The 26,321-nt window shown below is 40.7% G+C and overlaps 1 protein-coding gene across 1 annotated transcript in view; it reads left to right on the plus strand.

Annotated features, from left to right (window-relative positions):
• HTR4 (5-hydroxytryptamine receptor 4) overlaps positions 1-26,321 on the plus strand; it is a 173,073-nt gene that overhangs the window by 37,015 nt on the left and 109,737 nt on the right. Inside the window, exons 2-3 of the mRNA XM_070739450.1 lie at positions 6,490-6,615; positions 13,127-13,327. Coding sequence (XP_070595551.1) covers positions 6,490-6,615; positions 13,127-13,327 — 327 coding nt within the window. The remainder of the gene's footprint in view (positions 1-6,489; positions 6,616-13,126; positions 13,328-26,321) is intronic.

The raw sequence follows: 26,321 nt of genomic DNA on the forward strand, positions 1-26,321 counted from the left end.
CTAGGTCCCCAGCAGTCGGGTTTCAGGGCCGGTTACAGCACGGAAACCGCTTTGGTCGCGTTGATGGATGATCTCTGGCGGGCCCGGGACAGGGGTTTATCCTCTGTCCTGGTGCTCCTTGACCTCTCAGCGGCTTTCGATACCATCGACCATGGTATCCTTCTGCATCGGCTGGAGGGGTTGGGAGTGGGAGGCACTGTCCTTCAGTGGTTCTCCTCCTACCTCTCTGGCCGGTCGCAGTCGGTGTTAGTGGGGGGCCAGAGGTCGACTCCTAGGTTTCTCCCTTGTGGGGTGCCTCAGGGGTCGGTCCTCTCCCCCCTGCTATTCAACATCTACATGAAACCGCTGGGCGAGATCATCCAAGGACATGGGGTGAGGTATCATCAATATGCGGATGATACCCAGCTTTACATCTCCACCCCATGCCCAGTCAACGAAGCGGTGGAAGTGATGTGCCGGTGCCTGGAGGCTGTTGGGGCCTGGATGGGTGTCAACAGACTCAAGCTCAACCCGGATAAGACGGAGTGGCTGTGGGTTCTGCCTCCCAAGGACAATCCCATCTGTCCGTCCATCTCCCTGGGGGGGAATTATTGACCCCCGCAGAGAGGGTCCGCAACTTGGGCGTCCTCCTCGATCCACAGCTCACATTAGAACAACATCTTTCAGCTGTGGCGAGGGGGGCGTTTGCCCAGGTTCGCCTGGTGCACCAGTTGCGGCCCTATCTGGGCCGGGACTCATTGCTCACAGTCACTCATGCCCTCATCACCTCGAGGTTCGACTACTGTAATGCTCTCTACATGGGGCTACCTTTGAAAAGTGTTCGGAAACTTCAGATCGTGCAAAATGCAGCTGCGAGAGCAGTCATGGGCCTACCTAGGTATGCCCATGTTTCACCATCACTCCGCAGTCTGCATTGGTTGCCGATCAATTTCCGGTCACAATTCAAAGTGTTGGTTATGACCTTTAAAGCCCTTCATGGCATCGGACCAGAATATCTCCGAGACCGCCTCCTGCCGCACGAATCCCAGCGACCGATTAGGTCCCACAGAGTGGGCCTTCTCCGGGTCCCGTCAACTAAACAATGTCGGTTGGCGGGCCCCAGGGGAAGAGCCTTCTCTGTGGCGGCCCCAGCCCTCTGGAACCAACTCCCCCCGGAGATTAGAACTGCCCCTACTCTTCCTGCCTTCCGTAAACTCCTTAAAACCCACCTTTGCCGTCAGGCATGGGGGAACTGAAACATCTCCCCCTGGGCACGTTTAATTTATGCATGGTATGTCTGTGTGTGTGACTGTTAGCATATGGGGTTTTTTAAATATTTAAATATTTTAAATTTGTCTGATTGCTTATGATTTGTTTTTACATGTTGTGAGCCGCCCCGAGTCTTCGGAGAGGGGCGGCATACAAATCTAAGTAATAAATAATAAATAAATAATAAATTGCATGCTAGATACTAAGCCACCACGGATGGTCTTTGAGCTTTCACAATTTAATCCTACATGCACTGAATGAAGAGAACAGTCTTTTTGTTAAATGTCCCCTGTTATATTAGAGGAGTAAAACTCTTCAAGTGTTTCTGAAAAGTAAAATACTATCAGTGGTAAATAATATTTCACCAAATGTCACCTGATTACAATTGGAAGGAAAAATGGTAGTATTTTCTCTGAAAATCTCTTTTAAGACCTTTGAGGTTAGCTCTTGTTGAACTTGTTGATCCAAAAAGTTCCATAAACATTATTGATGTGCTACTTGCATGGGTAAAATAACCATATGGAAAGGAGCCATACATAAATCCCTGTCTTTAGCCATTCTGCTCGGGGATGGCATGCCTAAACCACAAGAATACTTTAATAGATATATAATTAGAGACTCCCTACTCCCTATTTGATATGAAATAAAAAAGAAACACTACTTGAAAATCTCCAATTGGCTTTCAACTATGGAAGCCATGATATACCCAAATATAATAGATATAACCAAAACAATTAAATATAAAAATTTATTAGATCCATTTGGAAAATTAAAAAGTAGGGAAGAATTGGCAGAACAAGACAAAAATTGACTGGTGGCCCTACCTCCAATTACAAGCTAGATACAAAAAGGACATCGAAGGGACTGGTATAGATATTGAATCTCAACAATTGGGCAAACTTCTGACAGGCCCAGAAGACAAAATTACTTCTAAATTATATAACTACCTGTTATAATTTGATAAAATAGAAGAACCTGTAAAGAGACCTATGATAGCCCGAGCAAGAAATGTAGGTTACAGCATTCACTTGGCTGACTAGGAGCAAATCTGGAACAGGACTTACAAAATGACGAAATCAGTAGCCTATAAGGAAAATTATTGTAAAATGTTTTATCAGTAGCATTTGGCCCCAACGAGATTGGCTAAGATATATCCAAATATGAATCAGGCTTTTTGGAAATTTAGAAAAGCCTTGGGCACCTTCTTTCACATGTGGTGGACGTGTCCTGAAGCAGAAAAGAGAAAATGGAGAAAAATACACGACTGTCTCCAAGATATAGACAGAGCTGGGGTGGCGCAGCAGGTAGAGTGCTGTACTGCAGGCCACTGAAGCTGACTGTAGATCTGTATGTCAATTCAAATCTCATCACCGGCTCAAGGTTGACTCAGCCTTCCATCCTTCCGAGGAGGGTAAAATGAGGACCCAGATTGTGGGGGCAGTATGCTGGCTCTGTTAAAAAGTGCTATTGCTAACATGTTGTAAGCCACCCTGAGTCTAAGGAGAAGGGCGGCATAAAAATCAAATAAATAAATAAATGAATAAATAAATGAATAAATAAATAAATAAGTAAATAAGTAAGTAAATAAATAAGTAAATAAATAAGTAAATAAATAAGTAAGTAAATAAGTAAATAAGTAAATAAATAAAACAAACAAACAAATAAATAAATATAATGGGAAGAACAATAGAATACACTATAGAATTTCTTTTGTTAGGAATAATCAGAAGACAATATTCAAAGAATATTAAATAACTAATATTGCATATCATGACAGTGGAAAGGATTGTGTACGCACAACACTGGAAGGACACCCAAATACCTTCAGACAATGCAATAATTGGGGGAAAATATGACTGTACCGAGATGGACAGGTTAGAAAGTGAATTGAAAGGACAAAAGGACTCGAGTATTACAACATATGGACAAAATGGTACGTTGGATAAAAATTTAAGAAGATTTAAGAGACAATGTGAGATGAGGATGTAAGATTTTATAAATATGAATAAGCAATGTGCAAATGATTTAAACTTAATGCTTTTTTCTGTTTTATTGTTTTCTGTCCTTGAATGCAAACCATTCAGACTCATCTAGGAGTCAGATACCCACCCACCCTGCCCATGCAATAAATAAGTACATAATTCTTCCAACAGGCAAACATCATGGGCCTTACCTGATGGAGTGGATAGAAATCAATTTGATTATTTTTATTGGTACAGGGAAGAACTCAATTATCACAGCAAAGACATGACTGGGGCTGACTCTGGAACATATCACAAACTGCTGAAGTAAGAAAACAAAAGCAGCCAAATAAAGCTAACCAGTTTTCATGAGCATTTCATCATGAGCATTTACCCACTTTTTTCATGATTTCATTTTCTTTTGTGTAAAGTTCTTACGTGCATAATCTAATTACAATTTAAACAATCTAAATTACAGAAAACCTATTTACGATACTTTAAATTCATATGTCTATATTTTAAATGCAGTGCTCTTTGTAGCTATGTGGGCAATGAAATCTGGATCTCCCAGATTCAAAGATAATATTTTCAAATATGCTACACTTGTGCTTAAAGAGAATAGGTTTTGGCTTGCATTTTAAATTATTAGGAAATTGGTTTAAAATATAACTTGTGGACCCTAAGCTCTTTTCTGGAAAATAATCTATTACAATGCAGGCTCGCCTAAAGAGTTAGCCAGTGTAAGCTAAGTTGCTGCTGAAAAATTTATATTAAATTCACCTTATGAAATTTTGTATTAGAAAGGAAATAGTAAATACAATGTACTACAATGCAAAATGAACTCTTTAAATTCCTTTACTCAAACAGTGAAAAATATTTTTACATTTTTGGAACTAAATATAGAACGTTAAAATAAGGTTCAATGAATTGCCACTGTGCTGGTTTCTCATCAATTTATGAACAGACGACAAAACAGTTGTAAGAACCCAATATTTTATGAAGGAGAGGTGACAGTTATTCCATCCCAAAGAATATGGTCATTTTAGTAACAGTTGAATTCAGATATTAATTGAAGTACTGTATAATTGTTCATCTCAGAATTATAACAGGCTGTAATCAGTGAAGGGCTACCAAAATTTTTACTACCATATTGTGGGCATGGCTTATGCAAGACTCTCTGCATTTTCTTTCAATATATTTCAGTGCAAATTGGATGGTCTGTGGTGGAGCTCCATTTTGGCTATCCCACTGCATTCTCCACCATCCAGGCAGCAGCCCACCCCTGGCTATAATTAACATTTTTAATCTGATTCAACATTGTCTATAATAATTCATTAATGCACACTCAATTATGGTTTAATATGTTCTAGTTTCATCTTACTTAAAGATTCAGTAATTAATACAGTAAAGAATTGCACTTACTTTCCCAGAATTCAGGTTGGTTCTCTCTGGACATTCCTTCAAAGCAAGGTGACTTCCTTCATACAACAGGTGCCAGTTTTTTCCTTTTTGCTTATTCAAGCAAGGAACATTGAAGATTGTTGTTATGATGGAAAAGACAAGTGTTGTTTGAATTACATTCTGCGTTGGCTATAAGGGATCCAAGACTGTCGAGTTGAATCTCTTACTTCAAAGATTTCAATTTTTCTGACTTCAACCAAATGTTCATATCCCAGAACAACAACACAGCTGCATCACATAAGTACAGTGTTCCCTCGATTTCTGCGGGGGATGCATTCCGAGACCGCCCGCAAAAGTCAAATTTCCGTGAAGTAGAGATGCGGAAGTAAATACTGTACACAATTTTTGGCTATGGACAGTATCACAAGCCTTCCCTTAACACTTTAAACTCCTAAATTACCATTTCCCATTCCCTTAACCACCATTTACTCACCGTTATTACTGGTACTCACAATTGAATAAGACACTTAGTGATCCTGATAATTATAAACATAATTATTTATTAACAATAATTATTTCTTTTGTTATTTATTTGCAAAAAAGTATTAGTTTGGCGATTACATATGACGTCATTGGGTGGGAAAAACCGTGGTATAGGAAAAAAACCACGAAGTATTTTTTAATTAATATTTTTTGAAAAACCGTGGTATAGGCTATTCGCGAAGTTCGAACCCGCGAAAATCGAGGGAACACTGTATACCACTATGGGGACTCTCATTTTTCTGTCACATTTCAAGAAAACTATGGAAATATTGGGGAAGAATATTGTAGCTTAATCCAAAAAACAAACAAACAAACAAAAACAGGTTCATGTGATCAGTTGAGCAGAATGAGGAGTTCAACCTGCATGGGGTGGAATGTCATTTCTCTTACATACAAATTTGTAATTGTTCTAATGTAACCATTAACATGAATGTCTGGCTGAGACCAATATTCCCAATATAGCCTAATGCTTATTCCTGGGAAATGCTAATGTAGGCATGGTAGTCACAACAGGCTTTTCTGTAATATCTCTCTGCATATGGTTTCCTTTTGAAGAGAGTTCATGCAAAACATTGAATTATTGAAGCGTTTGGACTGATTGGAGGGGTTTGTTTTGGAATCCTATCCAACATTTTGGTAATGACCTTTTGGAATACTATCCAACATGTTGGTAATGACCTTGACTAGGGCAAAAAAAACTTTTGTAAAACCTTTTATGATCTCCTATTATCAGCTCCTTGCTGATAAGTTGTCCCAGCACCACAAGAAATGGATGGACAAAAATGAAATTTTATTTGTGGTTATTTGTTCCAATTGATGTAGGGATTGACATAGAGGATTCTGAGTGCAAAGTAGGAAGTTGTCTTATAGTAATTTTCCAGCCCAGATAACATCATCATATAGGTACTGTCAGTTCTATATTTTTGGTCAAAAAATTGCACAGTTCTTTTATTAAAACCTTTTTTAAAGAAACCATGGCATATAAATTTAATTTCTTGGTAATTCATTAATTGAAGAGCAATTTTGAATATATGTTGAAAAATTAATTGCAAAAAAATGTCTTCAAAAATTGTCCTGTCTTCAAAATAGGAGTGGTGTTAGTTAAGGGTTGAGATTGATCGCCTTATATGTAATGTTTGTTTTTCTTACTTTTAACCCTGTAAGTGGACCAGTTTCCTTGTATATTATGTTTATTTACGATCATTAGTTGTTGGAAATCAATGTGGCTTCTGCAGATGAAGACTCTAAATTATGTAAAAAGACTCAGAATAACCAAAATAATTTGGCATTGCCTACTTATATTCTTGAGGGTTTATTTCTTTATCTTTTTTTACAGCTCAACTGAAGGATTTGGTGTGGCAGAGAAGATTACACTGCTCACTTTTATTTCAGCAGTTATTCTTATGGCTATCCTGGGGAATCTACTAGTGATGGTTGCTGTATGCAGGGACAGGCAACTGAGGTGAGTCCTTGCATATATTAGCGTCAATCTCTTTCTTTCAAAGAAGTTCACAAAAAGTAAAATAAAAAGATGAAAAAAACCCCCACTGAATGTCAACAGTATAATAAAGAACATTCTTCTTCCCACTCATGCCTGGTTGTTAGTGTCATGTCAAACGTCTGATGTTTGCAGTGTGTTTGAGATTAGAATATATGTAGCTGGTCTGTAAATGTCTAGCATTTACAATTCTGTTTTTAAAATGGTTTTTATTGAAGATTTTTAACAGTAGTAAAAGCTAATACAAAATGTTATTAGTGAAAGAGAGAGAATTGATAAAAGAAATATATACAAAAGAAAATGCAGAAAAGAAATAAAGAAAAGAAAAAAGAATGAAAATATTTAAAGAGTGACTTCCAATCTTCTTGGAAAACTTGACATCACTCCTCCCCCTTTGAAATTACTTTACATATGTCACTTCTTTCCATTTCAATCCACAGTCCAAAAATCAGTGACAATTGTCAGGTTTCCAAATAGAATCAAAAACTAAATCAGAGTCAAAATATTCATCAAAGTTCCAATTTATTAGCAGAGCCATATTGGCACATCTGGGACAAACCTGAATCTGAAGTCCCAGGAATTTCTCCACCCAGTTGAAAGTTCAAGCTCTTGTTCCCATACCCCAAGTCCACCACGTTAACCAATCTTCATCTAACAACTTGGCAAAAACTCCCATCTCCTTCAATCCAGGTGCAGGAGTGCAATGACAAAAGATGACAAAAGATGGAAGGAATTTGTTATGGCTACATGCAGACATCCCTCATGCAATGATCCCTCCCAAATTCCCACAGCAAAGAATACATTTTAAAATAACATAAAATAAGGCAGGCCAAACACCCCAACTAAAATGGCTTAAGCCTGATGATGGTCTTCTCTAGTTTCAGAAGAAAGCTCATAAAGGGTTTCCAATATTTTATAAAAATAATTATTACCTTCATCTCTCATCAAACAAATCAATTTTATATTCTTTGGTCTTACATTGTAGTCTAACATTGTCAATCCTTTATTTGATATTGCAATATTGTTCTTCAATGTAGATATTCTCCATCCATATATTTTATCCTTTTCTGTCTCCTCCTCCATCATCCTATTATTTCAAATTTAACTAGACCATTAAACAATTTAAATTTTTGATAAGCTTTTTGTCAGGGCGCCATCTTTGTTCCAAGAGGTCATTTTGGTATTTTCGTTCAATAATGCCTATTGAAAAGATAAAGCATTTCTGAATTTTGTGATCATTATGTGGGTAGTTAGCTGGTTGGAGAAGATGTGCAGAATGGCTCAAGAAGGTGTTTCTTGGTAGAACTGGAAAGTCTGCTTCATCTATATCTAAATCTATGCCCTGCTCCTTGAGACTAGCTTGTGTGAGTTCATAGCCCATCAACATGATAATAGCCCACGAAAAGCCATAGAGTTGTAATTTGGCATTGTATTTCTTGGCATGAGGGAGACTGAAAGCTGTCAATCATAGTTAAAGGAGTCAAGCAAGCTGGAAAAAAGAGACCTTAAGCCAATAGGAGAAGATGAAAATCCAGACAGAAGTAGGTCAGTTTCATGGCAAAGGACCAAGTTTGAAATGCAACAAGGGGGTTAAGGAAATGAGTCTCAAAACCTTAAAATTGAATTCCTTCCAAAAGTAGGAATGATCTGTAGGGGTCCAACTGACTCCAAACAATAGCTGGAGTTGGCTCTTAGCCAAAAAGATTTTAATCACTGAAGATACCGTTATATGCTGAGCTGCTTTGAAGAATTGATTGATTTGATTGAATGTGCTGCACGATGTTCTTAAGGTGAAATCATTTAGTAAAGATTTCATGGTTTTGTTAGGATTAGAGCAGTGGTTCTCAACTAGTGGTCCTCAGAGCCCTACAGGGCTGCAATGTTATCATAGGAGTTCTGTGACCGGAAGACATATTATGATTTGAATCTTGGGGGGTCCATGGCCGCAAAGGGTATTTAAGGGGGTTTGTGGTGAGGAAAAAAATTGAGAACCATGGATTAAAGTTTTCACTTTGACCTCTGCTGTCCGTATTAAAAAAAATCCAGACTATACAGATTTAAGAGAGAACAGTGAAGGTTTTAAAGATGTGGATAAATTATCCAAAGAAAAGTTGAATATACTCAGTGACGGGCCACCAAAATTTTTACTACCACATTGTGGGCATGGCTTATACAGGATGCCCTGCATTTTCTTTCAACATCTTTCAGTGCAAATTGGGAGCTCTAGGGTGGAGCTCCATTTTCGCTACCCCACTGCGTTACACACACACCCGGTCCGGGCAGTAGCCCACCCCTAGATATACTGAATATAGTTAAGTATTTAAAAACAAGAAAAATAAAACAACAGGAAAATTTTCATTCCTGAGTCTTTGACATCCAAAGGAATCACTGTTCTGAGCAATAGTTGCCTTGATAACCACTAGGCACCACCCCCATTTAATTTGATTATGTTTTAGAGATTTTTATTGAAAAATAATTTAGAAATTTATTAACCTGTGGGAAAGATTTCTTAATTTAGAAAAAAGAACAAAACCTGAAAACTACCTCTCTTTTTTGAAGCACAGATTTTCATTTTCGAAAAACCTTGTTTTTAGGCTTGGTTAATGAAAGCATTATAACAGATAATTATGCCATTATTTATTACTAATATGTGTTTTTACTTTTATTTTGCTTCTGTTCTGCCACACAAATCTTCATACCAAAAAAAGAGCTTTGTTTCACTTGAATAAATTATGCATTTCTTGCTGTTTTGATCTCAACTATTAAAAAACCCGTTGTTTTATTAAAGGTATTTAATATTTAACCAGAGTGTAAAGCATTTTAAAATATGAAAGAAAGAAATATAAATCATCAATAGAGAAAACATATTAAAATGATATATTTCTTCAAAGAAGTAAGGATTGAAATAGAATATCTCTTTTTATTCTTTACATACACAGTTGCTGTTTTTTCTCTGAGCCATGTCTGACTTGTGACTCCATGGACCACAGCATGCCAGGCCTCCCTATCCTACACTATCCCCCAAACTTTGCCCAAATTAATGTTCATTGTGTTGATGACACTACTCCCATCCTCTTGTGTCCCCTTCTCCTTTTACCTTCAATCTTTCCCAACATCTTGGATCTTTTCCAGTGAGTCCTTTCTTCTCATTTGGTGGCCCAATTATTTGAGCTTCAGCATCAGTATCTGTCCTTCCCAAGAAGAGGACTGATTTCCTTCAATCAGTCAAAAGTCAAAAGTCTTTTCCAGTACCAAAATTTGAAAGCATCAACTCTTCATTTTCTTGTGGGCCACCTTTCGCAGTCATATATTATTACCGGAGAAACCATAGCCTTAAATATATGTACTCTTGTCATCGTCTCTGCTTTTTTCACTGTTACCAGTGAAGGGCTACCAAAATTTTTACTACCACACTGTGGGCGCAGCTTATGCAGGATGCCCTGCATTTTCTTTCAACATCTTTCAGTGCAAATTGGATGTTCTGGGGTGGAGCTCCATTTTCACTACCCTACTGTGTTCCCCCCCATCCGGGCAGTAGCCCACCCCTGTATGTTACCATAGCTTTTCTTCCAAGGAAAAAGTGTCTTTTAATTTCATGGTTGCAGTCAGGGTCGATAAAACAAATGATGAATTATTTTTTAAAATATTTTTTTAAAAATCAGATTTTTAAAATTTAAATCAGATTTCTTTCTTTTTTTTAATCAAATTTATTTTAATAAAATGCTTTTGGAGTAAAAATCTATCTAAATATAGTTTTCTACTTAAGATATATTAATAATTTAGATTATTCAGCCTGAAATGGAGCTTAATTATGTAGCATGAGGCTGTATATTCTGCAATATTGGGACTGTCGATTAGTCAACAGCGGGTCAGAGGAGGAGCTACTGTGGGGCAGAGATGACAGTTATTCTTTAAAATTTGATTTAAATTGAGTTGATTTAAATCAATCCTTTTTACAAGTGATTTAAATTATGATTTAAATCAACTTGATTTAAATCAAATCTATCCTGGTTTCAAGTTGCTGTCTGCAGGGATGTTACCCCCTTCCCAAATAAAAGTTGTCACTGCTTCTATTTCTTCCCTTTCTATTTGTCAGGAAGTGATGAGACGAAGCCTTGAAGCTGGCTTTTTAAATGTTGTGTTTCAAGCCAACTGTTGCATCCTTGTCTTTCATCCTCATCAGTTCCTCTTCACTATCTGCTGATAAAGTGGTATTGTCTGCATATCTGAGGTTATGGATATTTCTCTGAGCAATCTTAATTCTGGCTTGTGATTCATCCAAGTTGGCATTTTGTATGAAGTATTCTATATATAATGTAATTTAATGTAATGTAATTTAATGTAATGTAATTTAATTTAATTTAATTTAATTGACTGCTTTGCCACATAGGACTCGAGGTGGCTTACAACAATAAAAAGCAATACAATAGTACAATAATAAAAAGAAGTTGAACATCAACAGTAGATTTAAAACTCCATTATAACCCTAATAAACCCATTATAAAAACCCTAAAACCAATCTAATTAACATACATACCAGTCAAACGTCAGATGTTAAAGTTCACTGCCCCCAGGCCTGTCGGCAAAGCCAGCTCTTAACAGCTTTATGAAAGGCCAGTAGAGTGGGAGCAGTGAGAACATTGGGGGGGGGAGTTGGTTCCATAGAGCTGGGGCAACAACAGAAAAGGCCCTCCCTCACAGTCCTGCCAACCTACACTGTTTAGTCAATGGGACCTGGCGAAGGCCAATTCTGTGCGATCTAATAGGCCTCTGAGAAGTATGTGGCAGGAGATGGTCCCAGAAATAGTCATGTAGGGCTTCATAGGTGATAACCAACACCTTGAATTGTGACTGGAGACTAATTGGTAGCCAGTGCAGCATGCAGAGTGTTGGTGTTATATGGGCGTACCGAGGTATACCCATAACAGCTTGTGCAGCTTCATTCTGGACTATCTGCAGTCTCTGAACACTCTTCAAAGGTAGCCCCATGTAGAGTGCATTGCAATAATCAAGACGGTTAAATAAGCTGTGTGACTTAAGCAAGCAAATTAACTCCAAACAGATATGCTATTTATATCAAGTATTTTTATTTGATTAGATTGCCAACTTAATAATCTATTATTTCTTGGACAGTTACATCTAAAACAAATATTACTGTATAGTGCTTTAAGAACAGAATTACATTGCTTTTGCGGAGGAACAAAAATGTGTCAAATTTTCTTTTCATTTGTGTGTGTAGTGTAGTCAAACACTCCAAGCCTTCAAGGTAGCAGTTAATATTAGAGTAAGGAAATCAGTAGTCCATTGTGTACTGATGTAGAAGGAAAACTTTATTGTATATTTCAAAAGAGGAAATACTTGAATGGCAAGGGAATTGAGAAATGTTGGTAATTTTATTTTCAGGTTCTAAATTCATAGTTGTGACAGTTGTAGAGAAAACTACAAACAAGAATCTTTTATTTATATGTCATTCCCTTCTTGGCACCAATCTACATATCTTTTGATCCTAGCTAAAGCTTCCAAGGCTGCAAACTTTATATTGAAATAGTTACTGTAGTTCCCGATTCCAAAGCACATAGGCTTCAGCCAGGTCCTCCATTCTGGAGGGAAAATACTGACTGCTGATTGGCTAGACGGTCTGGAAGCTCCCTTTAAAAGGGCTGGCTGTCAGACAGAGTCTTTGCTGGATTCTAAATAGTTGCCAAATAAAGAGTTGTTGTTTTGAAGCCACTTCTGTCTGCCTCTTCCATTCACCCTATTTAACAGTCATGGCACCATCACCTGACATATCAGAACTTTTTTCCCCTTCACTAGCCAGGTGTGGGTGTGGCCAGTATATGACGCATCAGGCCAACAGGCCATGAGTTTGATTTCACAGTCTCTTGGTTTGTAGCCTGCTGCCTTAATCATTATATACCGGTAGTCTATAATGCTTGGCAAATACTAAAATGATTTTTTTCTCATGCATGAGTAATGACCGCATTCAGGACCAGAAAACAGTTTTATACCATCTTTTTAGAAAATTCTATATTCATAAACATTTTAATAATATAACACAATGCTTCAAAATTAAATCAAGTTACTATCAGAATACTGTTAAATACATTAATGTGCATCATTCTGATGAATAAATTATAGTTTTTTAATACAATGTTTTCTGACCATGGTTGCTAATGAAAATTGTTTCAATAATTGAAAAAGCACTTGTGGTGAGCTTGTTAAAATGGAAAAAGTACTAAAATATAAATCAGTTCTGTATGGGTGATGAGGGTAATCTGTAATTACATAATTTTCACCTTCAGGAGAAACAGAATTACTTTTGGAGCAACTTTTATAAATAAACAAATATTAAACAAAACATGCATTTGATTAATGCAGAAACAATATGGTAAATAATTAAACAATTTTAAATTCAGAACTAACTGCTGTCTAATACAATACTTAAGGATCGATGCTTGTATATCTCATTTTACAGGAGAATCAAGACCAATTATTTCATAGTCTCTCTCGCCTTTGCTGACTTGCTAGTATCTGTTTTGGTGATGCCATTTGGAGCGATTGAACTGGTTCAAGATAACTGGATTTATGGAAGGATGTTCTGTTTGGTTCGCACTTCTCTTGATGTCCTCCTGACTACTGCATCAATTCTTCATCTGTGCTGTATCTCATTAGACAGGTAGGAGCAAAGAAATGTCTATTTTAATTTGCACTGGTTCCTTACAATCTGAACTTCTCAGTGAAATGCAAATTTAAGAGCAGGTTGTGTAGAGAACTATTCTATATGCAGTGCTTACTTTTTGTTCTGTCTTCATTGGTGTTAATTCTGCATAAGGAGTGAAATATATAAGCTGAATACCCCACAATTGGCTGGGGGAAATGTTGTGTTTCTTTTTGCTTTTGGGGAAAGTTTGAGAGTAATGATCATTATAGGAGCTCAAAATACCTGGCATACATTTAAAATTCCCAGTCCTCAAAAATATCATGCTGATTAGGGTTTTATGTATGTACCTGCTTTTTGGCTCTTTAAACCTCCTGATGTCTGAAACATTAAAAAGCCCAACATGTTTGTTCTTGTTTATTACAAGTAATATCACAAGGTACTAGCTCTGCTCTTAAGGCAGATAGCACCTTTTCCAACTAGCAAATGTTATTTAAGACATAAAGGTTCATCAGCTGTAGCTCTTTTCCTTAAAGCTGTCATTGCTTAATTCAGAAAAATACTGCCTTAATTTTAGGGTTTTATGACTACAGAAAGGGATTGTGCTTTTTATGTTGTTTCTTGTGTTATTGTCACACAGGAGTGATCCTTGGCTGCAATAAAAGCAAACTTCAGATGACCTCCAAAACATTATACTGCATACTGTGTGCCTGTCTATATTGCACTTAGTCACATTACCACAATAAACAAAAGAGTTCCAAATGGGGGGATAATATGGGGAAAGTAGCACCTCCAAGAGAGAGAGATATCTCCTATTCTTTCTTCAAGAATCCCCAGACTGCCAATAAGTTCCCCACAAGGCTTGACATCTTATATCATAGGAAACAGACTTAGAAGGAATAGCCATTCATTTGAGAGTGGGTTTCCTTCTCCAAGGACTAATTTCAATCCATCTTTGTATTATCAAAGGCTACTAAATGGAAAAGGGATAAGTACAATAGCCTTGAATACCGACAAATCATTTTTATGAAAAGGAAGACATGCAGGCTTTCATCCTGAAGGCAAGTGCTGAATTTTGATTAACAATAGAAAACTGATCCATTGTTCACACAGGTTAGGCTCCGGAATCCAAATGGCTCCTTTTGACTTTATGCTTCTATGATTTTATGATGCCAGAAAATGTGGGTTAGATACGTCACCTGGGAGTGGATACCGTGTGGCATACCTGAAGGGATGTCACTGATACTAACCACACCATTCCCCAAAGTAAAATTAGAAGTTGGTGACCAATTTTAAGACTAAGCTTAAAATGTCCTGCTCTTCTCTTCTCTCTCTCTCTTTTGGTACTGCCTCACTGCCCTAGGCAAATAATACTTGTGAAAGTACTCTCTGACAATGAGTCTGTTGCTTGTGTCTTAGCAGGAGGTGACAAGCCATTGTAACTAATTGTCAAACCCCTCTTAAGCACTGAGCTATGTAATTGAAATTCACAGTACTTGGTTGCCAAAAGCAGTGATTTATTCCTCCAGAAATGTGATTGGATGCTTGAGAACGTTGGCTTCTTCAGTGGGATTTATGAGCTTCTATATGTCAAGGGTTTTCTATTATGGGTTTCATGCTCTTTGCTATCATCTTTGGTTTCCTTTTGGGTCCCGACCCTCACTTAAAAGGCATCTCTTTTTCAGCAAATTTCATAAACACTTTCAACTGTTTCCTTCAAGAGAACGCTATAGGGCCTTGCAAGCCAAAATAAGACACAAGGACAGTCGCCCCATGCTATCACTCTACTAAACAATTAATTCCCACACAACACTGTCAAACTACCTACTAGGGCTGGATTCATTTAACAACAGTTTATTTATTTAATAACCACAGTGATTCATGTAACAACTGTGGCAAGAAGGGTCATAAATATTTTATTTAGCAACAGAAATTTTGTGCTCAATTGTGTTTGTTAATTGTGGTTGTTAGTTGCCTTATCTTCTTATGACTATACTTCATTGCTTGTATCTTACAATTTATATTAATTGTTTTGTTTTGTATCCTAGTATGATTTATGTTAATTTTTTTTTAGCATCCTATGGCTATCACTGAGTGTTGTATCTTATGATTTCAGGTGAATGTATCTTATGATGATTATGATCATGATTTATAACTTGTTGCTTGTATGTACTCTGACACGATTCTGTGTGTCCAATCAAACTTGGTCAGTAAAGAATTCTATTTTATTTTTTTAATCAATCAATCTCTAAAGGAGTTCTGAAATTAAGCATAAGAAACTAATATTTTAATATTCCTCTGTGACTAAAATATTATTGAAAACAGATTTCGTTGGTGGAAATACAATGGTACCTCTAATTATGAATGTTTCTACTTAAGAACCTGGTCATGGAACAAATTAAGTTCATAAGTAGAGGTACCACTGTATATAGATATATCTGTCAAGGTGACAGAGACCTGTCTTAGTCTGGTTTCGTGGGAAGAGTTTGACCTGGTGATGCCTGATGAAGTAGACAAAGCCATGGGTTGCGCTGATGGATGATTTCTGGCAAGCCCAGGATGGGGTCATTCCTCTATCCTGGTGCTTCTTGACCTCTCAATGGCTTTTGATACCATCGACCAAGATATCCTTCTGTGCTGGCTGGAGGGGTTGGAAGTGAGAGGCACTGTTTTACAGTGGTTCTCCTCTGACCTCTCCGGTCAGTCACAGACAGTGTTGGCAGGGGGTCAGAGATCAAATCCTAAGCCCTTCCTTTGCGGGGTGATGTGCTGGTGTCTGGAGGCTGTGAGGGTCTGGACTTAACCTTGACAAGATGGAGAGGGTTTTGTTCCCAGGGACAATTCCATCAGTTCATCCATCATCCTGGCGGGGGAGAATCTTTGACTCCCTCAGAGGGGGTCCACAATTGGGAGTCCTCCTTGATCCACAGCACATCATCTCTCAGCTGTGGCAAGGGGGATGTTTGCACAAGTTTGCCTGGTGCACCAGTTGCAGCCCTATTTGGATAGGAGGTCTCTTCTCAAGTCACTCATGCCCTCATCACCTCGAGGTTCGATTACTGCAATGTGTGTATCTTTGAAAGAACATTCAGATACTGCAGTTAGTGCAAAATGCATCCGCACGAACCATTATGGGCCTTCCAAGGTACACGCCTATTTCACCATCACTCTATGAGCTTCATTGGCTACTGATTGGTCTCTGAATGCAATTTAAAGTGTTGATTATGACCTATAAAGCCCTACATGGCATAGGACCAGGTTGCTTATGGTTCTATCATTTGCTTCACGTATCCCAGTAGCTGGTTAGGTGCCACAGAGTTGGCCTTCTCCAGATCCCACAGCTAACCAATACTGGCTGGCGGGGCCAAGGGGAAGATCCTTCTCTCTGCCAGCCCCAGTTGATCCCTTTGGAATCAACTCCCTCCAGAGTTTAGCACCGCCCCACCCTTTTGGCTTTTTGTAAAGTTTTAAAAACTTATCTTTACCAATAGGCCTGGGTCATTGAGGGCTGGCATCCTGCTCTGGCCAATAATAAGAGTGTGTGATTGTGATAGGATAAATGTTGGTGCCTGTTTTTAATCATTTCAGGGTTTTAGAATTAGACTTTATGTTTGGGTTTTCTACATGTTGTGATTTGTATTTTCTTGTCTTGTAAGCCACCCTGAATCTACGGAGAAGGGCGGCATAAAAATCCAAACAAACGAATGAACAAACAAACAAACATTCTTCTAATTTATCTAACTACTTTTTTTGAATAATGATTTAATCTGGTAACACATTTATTAATTCAGTAAATACTCTTTCTATTGACACATTGATAGCAATATACAGTGTGTATATGATTACATTTCAGTACATAAAACACAGGAAGCATTCTTTGCATATTAAACACCATTTGTCTATGTGGAATAACTGCCTCACGAGAACCAGGGCTAGAATCATTACTTCATTAAGCTATGTGATTAACTTATTAATGATTTGCCTCCTAAATTAGAGAGAGCTTCATTTCATCAGTGCTGGCCATCTGGGTTCTCATGCATCTATTGACCGGAACTGACCTGCTGGGTTTTTTTTAAAACCAGCAGAACCTTTTGTTCTTAGCCAGTGGAAGAAATCTAACAGCTGATTTTAGGCTTCCGGTTTCTGTTTTATAGGACAATAAATGAAGGAATGATGTAATGGGTCAACATCTCTGCACATAGCCTTTTCTTGCCCTTTTCAAAGGTCGGCAACCTTAAACACTCAAAGAGCCATTTGGACCCATTTTCCACAGAAAAAAAACACCAGAGCCACAAAATCCTTTTGACATCTAAAATGAAGATAACACCTATTTTTATCTTTGTGCTATGTGTAAAAACACCTATAGTGTGTTGCTTTTATGACCTGTTACAGAGAAAACATATTTTTATTAATTCATACAACAAAAACATTTTGAACTCTGAAAAAAGATGGGTCAAAATGTTCAATAAATCACATTCCGACGGGTATTGCATATTGGTGCTTGTGATGCATATTTTGAGCAACCGGGAGCTGCAGTAGAGGGATGAAAAAGCCACATGTGATTCCAGAGGCATGAGTTGCAGACCCCTGCCCATGTAGATTGATGCAAATAAGATTTACTGGCCATGGATGCCTCAAACCTTTCAATATATTAAACTGGGAATATGTACCATGATGACATTTTTAACCAAGTTGCCTATTGTTTATGCTTTTATTGCTGATACACTGTTTTATTTAGCGCTTTCTGTATTCTGTAAACTATTTATTTATTTATTTATTTAATAATTTATTAGATTTGTATGCTGCCCGTCTCCTAAGACTTGGGGTGGCTCATAGCAACAGAACAATAAAATCCAATAGTTAAAAACAATTTAAAACCATTAATATAAAAAACAATCATACATCTGATACAAACTATATGTAAAGCGGGAACGGCCCAGGGGAATCAATTTGGGGTTTTAAGGAGTTTGCTAAAGGCAAGGAGGGTGGGGGCAATCCTAATCTCTGTGGGGAGTTGGTTCCAGAGGGTCGAGGCTGCCACAGAGAAGGCTCTTCCCCTGGGTCCCGCCAGACGACCTTGTTTCATCGACGGGACCTGGAGAGGGCCAACTCTGTGGGACCTAACCAGTCACTGGGATTCGTATGGCAAAAGGCAGTCTCGGAGATATTCTGGTCCGATGCTATGAAACTACTTTGGGAAAACTGTTTGAAGGGCATCATACACCTTTTAATAATCAATATTATATTAGGGGTGTCAGTTTTTCTCCATATCCATCACATGCTGATATAAATATTTTCCAGAACAGCTCTGTAGGAAATAAAAAACCTAATGCAAATGTAGCCCAGTTCTTTTACTTGAAAATTTACTTGGCAAAAATTACATTAGTTTGCATTTTTGCTCAGTCAAAACTCAAGCTGAGTTCCGAAACCCTGAGTGAAGGCCACACAAAACAGGCAAACAATAAATGATGAGAAGACAGACTTTTTTCTGCCTAGAGGAATCTGATTGATGGAAGCATCTAATGCACAATCGGAGGTGGGTTCCTCCACCCAAAGGTGGGTTTGGTTCTATAGAATGGTAGTAACTTGGTGGCCTAGATTGTTAGAACCGGCAGTGACCCAGGCCTGCCACCCCCCCCGAGCCCATTCTCTTGACATCACCATAGGCACCACCATCTTGTTTTTAGCTTGTGCCCATGCGCTGAAGCTTTTTTAAAGCATGCACACATGTGGTAGACAACACGCCTCCCCCCGCCCTGCAGCATGTCTCTGAGCAAACTGGCAGCAAAGAAACCAGAACCCACCCCTGCAACACTCTAGATCTCAGAATATATTCTGGAGAAGAACAGGATGTAAATGGATATCACATGGACCTTCCTAGGAGTTGCTTATCAGAAGACCTGCTGCTCTTTGCCTGCATGTCCTAGCAACTGTTTGCTTATTTTCTTTTCTTCGGAGTCTGTTTATTTTTTTGGAACACCTGTCATACTTTCATGAAAATCCCATTGTGTTATGTGAAATGTAGCCTTGCTTAGTTTCATCAGCTTGTTGATTAGTAAAGAGGTTCTTTTGATATAATAGAGTCTGGGAGATGTTTGCGAGGAGGGCTGAATTCTCATATTAAAGGTTTGGGGGCATCTCTAAGCAGATTTTTCCCCAGCTATTTTCTATTTTGTATCACGTACTTGTGATAGGAAAGATGATGGCATGTACTAGAACCTTCCACAATCTGGGAGAACTCTTTGTAAAATATAAAAGCCTTTTTAGCTTTCCTTCCACCCCATCTTGCTTGTTCATTTAATCCCCATTAATATCTACAATACATCTAGCAATTCAGAAAGGCAAGGGAGATAATGACTAAGCTCAGAAACAATTACTCATGTTTGAAAAGGATTGTCATTAGCTTAAGAATGTAAAGCCATTCTCTAGCACAGTCCTGGGAAACTCCATCAGAAGAATTGTGTATTATTTCATGAAAGAGCATTAATACTTTCCACCTTATTAAAAGTTCAGTTTAAGATTTAATTGACATGTGGAAAATAAAATGTTAAGAAAAATAGGCCTTTCCTCTGATCTATGTAGAAATACTCCTATACTGTATCTGTGTGGCTGACGTTTTATGATTGCAAAGTTCAACAGCCTTTTGCAGAGACATACATTGTTTCCCTCTGCTAATAAATCTCTTTGAATATATAGAAATCCAAAACAAACATTGTATCTGCAGACATAAAGCTACACAATATTGAGATATATTTCTTCCACATCTAGTTTGCCTTGAAATTTATGATTAAATGTGTACAGTATATGAGTAGTCCCTGTTTATCCCTCTAGCACCTCCATCATTCATCTGTGCTCAAAGTCTGAGATTTTCAAATACCTGTTTATTACCCAGAAGTTTATTACTCAGAAGTGTTGCATATCACTGGCCATGGTGTTCTTCTAAGCCACTTGCAAGACTTTGATGTTGGAGATACCATGTCATGATAGTCTATCTACCTGAGTGCACAAGTCCAACTGACAGTTATGAGGAAGGTAATATTGACATTTATGGATATTTCAGTGTGTATCCCATAAAGTAGATTCTCAGTCTCAGTAAAGATTGAGATTCTTCTTAAAATCAAGTAGTTTTTGCAAATATCTTTACACAACATCTATATAGATTCCATTCTAGATGAGCCTGTTGAATTTTTGTACAGATGAAAACAAACCAAGGGCTTGAATTGAGCAGCTGGAATTAAAACAGATAAAAGTAATTAATTCCTAGTCCTAGCTATAAATGAACTACAATTCTCCTCCTAAGGTATTTTAGTTGTGCAGGAGAGTTGCTTCAAAAAGGAAATGAAAGGAACAGGACTGATGCTGAAGGGTACAAATGAATCCTTGTAATTGGGACAGGAAATCACTTGTGGAACATCTCGTTTCTACTCGGTTCAATAGTATTTTACTAATCTGTTTTTAAATATAGGAGAACAACAATCAATTCTATTGTCACTGGCAGCCTCCGAAAATAGTGGAACCTTCTTGCAAAACATGTATATATGTTAGTAAATAGATTTTCTTAGGTCAGACTTACTAACATGACAGAAATATGATCATGATTTTGACACATGGTGCAATAGAGTAGAGTAGAGTAAAATAGAATAGAATAGAATAGAATAGAATTCTTTATTGGCCAAGTGTGATTGGATACACAAGGAATTTGCCTTTGGTGCATATGCTTTCAGTGTACATAAAATAAAAGATACATTTGTCAAGAATAATGAGGTGCAAAGTTATTGATTTTTGCTCCTTTCTTAAAGCATGTACTGTATTTTGTTTCTTTAAGCCCTAAATAAATACATTCAGCCAAGCAAGACATTAGTAACTGAATTTGTTTGTTTATGTTTGTTTATGTTTGTTTATGTTTATTTAGATTTGTATGCCGCCCCTCTCCGCAGACTCGGGGCGGCTCACAACAAAGTGCAAAAAATACAATTTATAACAAATCTAAATTTCTACTAAAAACATTTAAAAACCCCATTTCTAAACACACATACATACACACATACCATTCATAAATTGTATATGCCCGGGGGAGATGTCTCAGTTCCCCCATGCCTGGCGACACAGGTGGGTCTTAAGGAGCTTGCGAAAGCCAAGGAGAGTAGGGGCAGTTCTAATCTCCGGGGGGAGTTGGTTCCAGAGGGTCGGGGCCGCCACAGAGAAGGCTCTTCCCCTGGGGCCTGCCAACCGACATTGTTTAGTTGACGGGACCCGGAGAAGGCCCACTCTGTGGGACCTAATTGGTCGCTGGGATTCGTGCGGCAGCAGGCGGTCTCGGAGATATTCTGGTCCAGTGCCATGAAGGGCTTTAAAGGTCATAACCAACACTTTGAATTGTGACCGGAAGTTGATCGGCAGCCAATGCAGACTGCGGAGTGTTGGTAAAATATGGGCATACCTAGGGAGGCCCATGACTGCTCTCGCAGCTGCATTCTGCACGATCTGAAGTTTCCGAACACTTTTCAAAGGTAGCCCCATGTAGAGAGCATTACAGTAGTCGAACCTCGAGGTGATGAGGGCATGAGTGACTGTGAGTAGTGAGTCCCGATCCAGATAGGGCCGCAACTGGTGCACCAGGCGAACCTGGGCAAACGCCCCCCCTCGCCACAGCTGAAAGATGGTTCTCTAATGTGAGCTGTGGATTGAGGAGGACGCCCAAGTTGCGGACCCTCTCCGAGGGGGTCAATAATCCCCCCCCCGGGTAATGGAAGGACAGATGGAATTGTCCTTGGGAGACAAAACCCACAGCCACTCCGTCTTATCCGGGTTGAGTTTGAGTCTGTTGACACCCATCCAGGCCCCAACAGCCTCCAGGCACCGGCACATCACTTCCACTGCTTCGTTGACTGGACATGGGGTGGAGATGTAAAGCTGGGTATCATCAGCGTACTGATGATACCTCACCCCATGCCCTTGGATGATCTCACCCAGCGGTTTCATGTAGATATTAAATAGCAGGGTGGAGAGGACCGACCCCTGAGGCACCCCACAAGGGAGAGACCTCGGAGTTGACCTCTGACCCCCCATTAACACCAACTGCGACCGACCGGAGAGGTAGGAGGAGAACCACTGAAGAACAGTGCCCCCCACCCCCAACCCCTCCAGCCGGTGCAGAAGGATACCATGGTCGATGGTATCGAAAGCGGCTGAGAGGTCAAGAAGCACCAGGACAGAGGATAAACCCCTGTCCCGGGCCCGCCAGAGATCATCCATCAACGCGACCAAAGCAGTTTCCATGCTGTAACCGGGCCTGAAACCCGACTGCTGGGGACCTAGATAATCGGCTTCTTCCAAGGATCGCTGGAGCTGGAGTGCCACCACTTTCTCGACAACCTTCCCCATGAAGGGAAGGTTGGAGACTGGCCGGTAGTTGTTAAGTACGGCTGGGTCCAGGGAAGGCTTCTTGAGGAGGGGGCGCACGAGCGCCTCTTTATAGGATGATGGAAAGGATCCCCTCCCCAAGGAGGCGTTGATAATCTCCTGGACCCAGCTCCGTGTCACCTCTCTGCTGCCTGAAACCAGCCAGGAGGGACACGGATCCAGTAAACAGGTGGCGGAACTCACAGCTCCAATGGCCTTGTCCACTTCATCAGGTGTCACCAGATCAAACTCTTCCCAGACAGATGGACAAGTACGGGCCCCAGTCACCTCAACTGACTCGTTGTCAGCCGACTCTGTTTTCCAATTGGAGTCGAGGTCCGCCCGGATCTGAGCGATTTTATCAGCGAAAAACGTGTTAAAATCCTCGGCACTACTCTGTAAGGGCTCCCCAACTCCCCTCTGATTAAGAAGAGAGCAGGTCACCCTAAACAGAGCGGCCGGGCGGGATTCCGCTGATGCAATCAAGGCGGCATGATACGCGCATCTTGCCGCCTTGAGCGCCACTTTGTAAGTCTTAATAAAAGCTCTTACAAGTGTTCGATCAGATTCAGACTTACTCTTCCTCCATCGCTTCTCTAGACGTCTCTTCTGGCGTTTCAACTCCCGGAGCTCCTCGTTGAACCATGGAGCTCTAAGGGGTCTAGCGCCGCGGAGAGGTCGCAAAGGCACAATCCGATCAAGAGCCTCCGCTGCAGCCTTATTCCAGGCTTCTGCAAGAGACTCCGCCGAACTGTGGACGAGTGCATCTGGAATAACCCCAAGCGCCGTCTGAAAGCCCTCTGGGTCCATCAGGCGTCTGGGGCGGAACATCTTAATTGGTTCCGCCTCCCTGCGGGGAAGGATTGGAGCCAGGAAATCAAGCCATAGTAGGAAATGGTCTGACCATGACAAAGGCAATACTTCTAAGCCCCTTAGTCTCAGACCATTGCTCAATTGCTCAGAGAGGAATGCCATGTCGGGTGCATGCCCTCCCTCGTGCGTTGGACCCTGTATTACTTGAGTCCGGTCCATGGCTGTCATGGTGGCCATGAACTCCTGTGCCAGTCCAGAGGCTTCGCCGAGTGACGGCAGGTTGAAGTCCCCCAAGACAATAAGTCTGGGGAACTCTACCGCCAACCCGGCTACCTCCTCGAGCAGCACAGGCAGGGCTTTAGACACGCAGCTGGGACGCAGGTACGTGAGAAACAAGCCCACCTGAACCCCTAAGTCCAACTTCATCAAGAGAGACTCGCAACCCGCAATCTCTGGAGCAAAGAGTCTACGCAGGCAAAGGCTCTCCCTGGCTATAATGGCCACTCCTCCCCCCCTTCCCTGGGGTCGAGGTTGATGCCATATCTGAAACCCAGCTGGGCAAATTTCAGAGAGAGGAACTCCTCCCTGTGGGCCCAGCCAGGTTTCAGTAATACATGCCAGGTCGGCCTCCTCATCCAGGATTAAGTCCCGGACGAGGAGAGCTTTATTTACCACCGACCTGGCATTAAGCAGCAGCAACCTGAGCCCAGGGCCAGAATTACACTCACCACCAGTACCCAACGTTGAGCTGACAGAGCCAGAACAAGGGATCGTTATTACGCAATGATCCCTCGTTCCCCTGGAACGGCTAACTCTGTGGCCCCCACCATATCTGCCTCTCCCCAGCAACACCGGGATGTTCCGACCCTCTGTCCCCCCAGAGATAGGTGCCTCCCCCCCTCCTGCCCTTCCAGCGCCAGGTGGGCCAACTATGTTACTTACATCCTTCCCACTCTGGGAATTTTGCCACTCTGGGAGTAATTTGCCACTCTGGGAGTAATTTCTTCAAGAAATTGCCCAAGTAACACATCTAAATAATACAATTTGGGATAAGAAAGCCCTGATTTTGGTAATAAAATATTGTTAAAATAAGACGAGTTTAATTGCAGCTATAAAGTAAAATATTACTTTGAATAGTCTAAGCCCCTTATTATTATCTATATTATTTGTTTAAATTAGAACTGCCCACTGCCCTAGACTCATTTGAACTTGTAATCAATTTCTGAAGATAATTTGAGTAAGGAAAGAGCTTGCCTGAAATACTTAGGCAGTTTTAAAAGATAAAATGAAGGATTTGATAATGAAATATTTTATATAGTTCAGGGACAGGGTTAGACCCTCAGAAAGTTTCATTCTGTAGTCTGCATTTTTTTTCTTGAAACTCCCACACCATTCGAGGGTACTCCACCCAAAGTGCATAGCTAAAAGTCTACGGAGAATCTCAGTCATCCAGGTCATGGTGTTATTATTTATTAATTTTTATTAATTTAATTTATATGCCCCCCAACTCTTGGAAGTTGTCCCAAAGGTTCTTTTTCAGGAGGCAAAATAGACTTTCTTGTTTTTTTATTTGAAGGTGTTTTGCTTCTCATCCAAGTAACATTTATAGCCTACGTGTGGTAGGCATTTGACTGGTTTTCCCCTTGTAGAAGGAGCACTCATACATTACTACAGTGATCCCCCGGTTATTGCGTTCCCGACCATTGCGAACAGGCTAATTTGCAATTTTTGAACCCGGAAGTCAAAACACCATCTGCGCATGCGTGCCCTTTTTTTCTATGGGCACGCATGCGTAGATGGCGCCGGGCAGATCAGCTGCTGGGCGGCTTCCCTAGGTCTTCCCCCTCTTGGCGGGCATCAGCGAGGAGTTTCCCCACCGCCCACGCAAACTCCTCGCTGCTGCCGCTTCGCTCGGGCCGCTTCCCAGCTGAGTACTCAGCTGGGAAGCGGCCCGAGCGAACGGCTTGTCTGCAGCCTGCCTGCCCGCGCGCCCGCGGCTTGCGTGCCCTTCTCCCGCCCACGCCGTTTGCTTGGGCCGCTTCCCAGCTGAGTACTCAGCTGGGAAGCGGCCCGAGCGAACGGCTTGTCCGCAGCCTGCCCACGCCGTTCGCTCCCCCTCTTGCTGGCGGGAGGGTGAGAAGCCCTCCCCAGCACCCGCTCGCCCACCCTTCGCCGCTCACCCGCCCTTCGCCCGGCCACCCGCCATTCGCTCGCTGCTCACCCGGGTTTGGGGGGGGTGCTGGCAAGCCGCCCATGCCGGCGGCAACGTTTTAAAACAGCCGCGCGGCTTTCCAATGAGTGCCGAAGACAAACGCGGAAGTTTGACGTTTGTCTTCGGGACTCATTGGAAAGCCTCGCGGCTGTTTTAAAACGTCGCCGCCGGCATGGGCGGCTTCCTAGCAGCCCCCCAAACCCGGGTTGGGGGTCCGGGGGGTGCTGGCAAGCCGCCCATGCCGGCGGCGACGTTTTAAAACAGGAACCCCAATCTTCGGCTCCTCGCTAGCGCTGCGGGAGTAAAAACACCATCTGCGCATGCGCAGATGGTGTTTTTACTTCCGCAGCGCTACTTCGCGAAAACCCGATCATTGCTAGGGGTCCTGGAACGGAACCCTCGCAATGATCGGGACTGTATTTCATTTACCTTTTTTTTTTAATATAAGATGCATCTCCCCCAACCCCACCCCACCCCCCAAAGTGAGTGGAAATTTAGATGCATCTTGTAGACTGAATACAGCCATTTTTGGCCTCCTGAATCCTCCACATGTTACATTTTCAACCTCCCTGACCCCCAGAAGCA

Source organism: Erythrolamprus reginae, chromosome 2, assembly GCF_031021105.1.
Source record: "Erythrolamprus reginae isolate rEryReg1 chromosome 2, rEryReg1.hap1, whole genome shotgun sequence".
In the NCBI taxonomy this organism is placed as follows: Eukaryota; Metazoa; Chordata; class Lepidosauria; order Squamata; family Dipsadidae; genus Erythrolamprus; species Erythrolamprus reginae.